This window comes from Belonocnema kinseyi, chromosome 1 (assembly GCF_010883055.1).
Source record: "Belonocnema kinseyi isolate 2016_QV_RU_SX_M_011 chromosome 1, B_treatae_v1, whole genome shotgun sequence".
Classification (NCBI taxonomy): domain Eukaryota; kingdom Metazoa; phylum Arthropoda; class Insecta; order Hymenoptera; family Cynipidae; genus Belonocnema; species Belonocnema kinseyi.
Genome location: NC_046657.1, coordinates 107,111,047 through 107,116,215, shown reverse-complemented (window position 1 = coordinate 107,116,215; position 5,169 = coordinate 107,111,047). Strand labels below are relative to the sequence as shown.

The 5,169-nt window shown below is 30.9% G+C and overlaps 1 protein-coding gene across 1 annotated transcript in view; it reads right to left on the bottom strand.

Moving 5' to 3' along the window:
- Nucleotides 1-32: 32 nt before the first annotated feature.
- The window catches only part of LOC117167524 (transmembrane protein 53), a 48,301-nt gene continuing 43,164 nt past the window's right edge, over nucleotides 33-5,169 (bottom strand). The window contains exons 5-6 of the mRNA XM_033352529.1: nucleotides 4,923-5,048; nucleotides 33-1,314 (exon numbers count right to left, since the gene is read on the bottom strand). Coding sequence (XP_033208420.1) covers nucleotides 1,045-1,314; nucleotides 4,923-5,048 — 396 coding nt within the window. The 3' untranslated portion in view covers nucleotides 33-1,044. The remainder of the gene's footprint in view (nucleotides 1,315-4,922; nucleotides 5,049-5,169) is intronic.

Here is a 5,169-nt window from a genome sequence, read left to right as displayed (position 1 = left end):
TAACATTTCCGATGAAAACGCAGTTTCAATATTTCCTCAATCTAATCCATTATTACGTAATAATCAATACAATAAATTTGTTACTAATAATTTAATTGATCAAGACCAGCTTGACACATATTACTTTATATTAAAATTTAACAGACAAAAAGCTTTAAAAAATTATCATTTTGCTTAGTAATTAGAGACAAGTGAATTTGATTTAAAAAATGTTATTATTATCGAAGACATTTCTAGAAAAATCCAGTTAGGAAAAGTTGAATTTTCAATTTTCAATTTAATTTCATGTTTCAGAATTACTCATTTTTGTGGATTCATTTATGCTAATTAAAAGACTCATTTAACATATGATACCTGGGGATTTAAATACAAAAGTGATTCACTTTATCAATTAATTATATTTAAAAGCCAGTGGTTTGTAATTGGACAAATAAATATATAAATAAATAAATAACATAAATATTTCAATACAACAATAAATAAATAGAGCGTGTATTTACAATTTTGCATGTGCAAAATAATGTTTGAGTTAAATTCTTTGATTTTCCACTTTTTAAAATCAATTTTAGAATTTACAATAAATTGATCAATTGATTTATTATTTAATATTGCAGACATTGATACATTCCTACTTTTAAAACTCTTTGTTTTCTCTTAGAATTTCTGCCAATTTTTTCTTGGAACAATTTTGAACACTTTTTCTATCGATGCAAACAACTAGTTTCTGTTTCAAACTTTAGTCTACGATTTTGATAGCCTTTAATTTACAAAGAATATTTTCCAACAATTAATTTATTTTGAGACACAACTAAAAAAATACACATTTTTAAAGAATCGAAAAGGAATAACTAAAATCATAATTATGTAAAACCTGGAGTAGAAAACATGTAGAAATTAAAGAATTAATTATTAGTTGAAGATCACTGATTATTATTATTATTATATCTGTCTTTAATTTTTAGTTTTTTTTCAAATATGTAACTTATTATATAATTAATCAAGAGGAAAATATTTTTATTGAAATTAAACACATTTATACATTTTCTATTTGGTCGCTTCTTGAGGAAGGACAACTCTTTTTCTTAAACCTGGTAATTTTTCTTGAAAAATAATATCTTCTTGATCAAAATTTGGCATGTTTTCTTCAATGTTTAACTGTTTCTTTCTCAAAGACTCATTTATGAAATGGCAGACCGTATTTACGTAAACATCGCGATAAGTGGCGTAATGTTTCACGTGAGGAGAATTTGTGAAGAGGACCATTTGCACTTCAACTCCTCTTTCTGCTCTGCGACTTGCGAATTTTTCCACGTCCTGATAACAAATTTGCAAGTTTAGAAACATAAATTGATGGCCCAGATCAAATAATGGGTCGTGCGCTGAAAAACGCGAAAAAGTATTGTCCAAACTCCTTGTGACGGAACTTTTTTCCATTGAGATCTTTTTATTGCGATGTATATTTTTAATAATAAAATTGCCAAAAGTATGACAAAATGTCGGCAAATTCCATTATTTTTTTAAAACATAAATCGTCTCCATTCAGACAAATACTCTTGAAACTGTTTAAATTTTATTATTCATACGCAATGTACCCTAGAGATATCTTAAAAATACAGGAAAAAGTTTTAAATGCAAATTATTTAATAATAATTAATTGCAAATGGAGACCTGGCGGTAAGTAAGTTTTTTTAGCTTTGACGAAGAAAAGTATCATGTGAACTTTAAAGATGAAAAAACTTCCACTCAGACATTTGTTTCTCGTGCAGAAATTTCCTCATCTTTCCCTGTTTGAAGTTGGATTCTGATAGGACTCCTATCAGAATATCTAGTCTAAAAAAACTGGTTTGGCCCCTATCGGAATATCTAGTCTAGAAATAACTGATGGGTGCCCTGTCAGGTTCTAGTGAAGAATGCCATGAGTCGTACAGGTATGGAAAATCTGTCTGTGTCTAATGGGGCCCCGAACAGAGAACTCCTAAAATCTTATATTGCCTAAAATATAATTTTGAGGCTTTTGAAGAACTTATGTCAAGTACAACTGGCCAGTGCTGCTTTTTAAAGAAATAAATTCTGAATCCCATCTTTATGAAAGATTCGAAATGTTTAGAAAAAATTATATTTTAGGTTTAGGTTTAAATGCTCTTAAAAAATTAAATGTTCTGTCACTGTAAAAAGTTGTAAAGTAGTCTACAATGGGAAAACACGAAATATTATACGAATAAAAATTTCAGTAGATTATCTTGATTTATTTTTAAATGATTTTATGGATATTCATGTTAACAGTTTGTATATTTTACATTTAATGTTTAAGAATGATACATATGTATTCACTATAAACAGGACCATTAATATTTAAAGAGAAAATACTCGCAATTATTTAATATTTATTTTTTAAATACTTTTTTTGTCATATCGTTAGAGTATAACAGTAGTGGGTGTTAAAATTACCCAAAATATTTGAATGAAATTCCAATTTTTGAAAATAAAAATGATATTCGGATCGTATACAGTCATATGATGATGAACGGATAAAAGTACTGACTGCCAGTACCGTGTAGGAGTCCCGAAGGTAATTTTCTCTTTAATTGAATTGTAAGCGGGCTGATCCCACTGGAACCCTACTAGAAAATCTAGTATGGCCCCCGTGGCCTGAGCGTTACGTTCCAGATGGGGCCTCGGCTAGTTTCCCTCACTATAGCCCGACTAGAGCTAGGAAAATCTAGTCAGGGTCCCACTCGAGCACTTTCGAAATTTCTGCACGGGATTCTTGCTATTCGAGAAAGATTTCCGGAAATTTTTAGAATGATTCGTTGAAAATTGGCGGAAATATCCATTTTGCTTTTTTTATTGAATTAACAAATAGCTGGAAATAGGAAAATTTGTGTTTCGCAAGTTATTCATCACTTTATTTTGTTTCCTTTTTTTTAGTAATAAAGAATGTAAACAAACCCTCTAGTGTATTTGTATTCAATTTTTCACTTTGAAAACGGTTTAGTGTCTCAAATTGTTTCGGATTTTGCAGATCGCTCTCTTATTTATTAGATTAAATTGAATATTACATTTTTGTTCTGTTACTGTAAAACAATATAATTAGAAATTTCTAGTTATTTTTAAGTTTTTAAATGAGGTCAGAACTTCAAGTAGGCCGTAAAAGGCTTCAAGACGAAAGCATGTGGAAGAGAAATGTGACAAAAGAAAGCAGGAACAAGGTAATGGAATAATGGTATCTTAATTATATTTAAAATATTTAATTAAAAAAATGATTGGCATAATGGAATGTTGAATTATTCAATAAATTCAAAAATTTTGGTTAGGTGTATAAATTAATAGTGTATAATGCACCTAGGGGGAGAAGAGGGATTTTTTTCCGAGCGTATGTTTTCAGTACGAGTTGTAGGCAAGCCAATAATGTTTATAAATGAGATATTTTAAACTTAATAAAATATCATTATTCCATCAGCTCGTTCCTGCGCTCTTTTGTCACATTTTTTTCCACGTACTTTCGTCGCGAAGCCTTTTACGGCATACTGGAAGTTCTGACCTCATTAAAATACTTAAAAATAACTAGCTAATTATATTGTTTTACAGTAATAGAAGAAAAATATAATATTCAATTTAGTCTAATAGATCAGAGAGTGATCTGCAAAATACAAAACAATTTAAGGCACTGAACCGTTTTCACAGTGAAAAATTCAAAACAAATACACTAGACGGTTTGTTTACATTCTTTATTAATAAAAAGAAGGAAACAAAATAAAGTGTGGAACAACTTGCGATACACAAGGCAGTCGATTTTATATTAAATGGGGGAAAGAGCAGGCTTTTTTAATGTATAATTTTTGAAAATACGAGTCCTTTATAGGACACTGTATAGGCCAGAGTTCTAAGGTTTAAAAGCGCTTCAATCTGCTAACTATGCAATCGTAGACAACGTCGCGTGCTATCTTACAAAATTGATATTTCCGCCAATTTTCAATGAATCGATCTAAAAATTTTCGGAAATCTTCCTCCGACAGTAAGACACAAATGTCTCACTGGAAGTTGTTTCAACTTTAAAGTTCACTCGATACTTTTCTTCGCCGAAGCTAAAAAAAAAACGTGTTTACTGTCAAGTCTCCATTTTCAATTAATTATTATTAAACAATTTGCTTTTTTTACATTTTTATTCATTTTTTAGGCATTGCTAGGGTGTAATGCGTATATATACCAAATTTTAAACAGTTTCAAGAGTATTTGCCTGAGTGGAGACGATTTATGTTTTAAAAACATAAAAAAGTTCCGTCTTGTCATTCTCTACAAGCCCATATTTCTTATAATTTAATTTTTTGAAATTAAAAATTGGTACATCACAACCCGTTTGAACAATACTTTTTCGCGATTTCTAGCGCGCAAGCCATTCTTTGATCCGGGCTCTGAATTAGTTAATTTCCAGAGAAATTTATTAAAAAATGGTATGTACTTTATATCGTTACATAATTGTTAGATAACTGCCATATGAATGTCACATGTTGGCTATATAAAGGTTATGTTACGACTACGCAACACTTATATAACTGTAATGTCTCTAACTAAATTTGTATAAATAGAAAGTTACACTCAACTCCCGATATAAGAACGGTTGCGAGCATGTCTTGTAGTGGCCTTGATTCGAAATCGGGAGAATCTAAACGTGAACAGACCGGGCCGCGTGAACCATTTCTGTTGAGTTTTGGCGTATGACGCAACCTGATGTAACTTATGCGCTGAGTGTATGTAACTCATGCTGTTTGCCGCGCTTGACTGTGCGCCGCCTCTCTCTCACTCTCACGGTCCCGCGGCTCCCCTCATCACGAAACTGTCCAGGACATCAATTCTAGGAATATCGTAAACCGGGGGTTCTTATATCGGGAGTTAAGTGTAATTGGATTTAAAGATATATTTACAGCAGCTGATATCAAAGTGTCAGTGTTTGAATAAAGAAATAACTGAGGGCAAGAATAAGGTTCTTCAGCAAGGGAGGCAAGGCTCGCCATCATTTTTCCTTTTGCCACTGATGATTGGATGATAATCTGAAAATTATATTTTAAATATTTATTATTAGATATTACTTTCCTAACTTAAATTCGTGCAACGATATATTTTCAAATACTCGTCATCATTGTTTTTGAAAACCTGATTTGCTTTTCATTA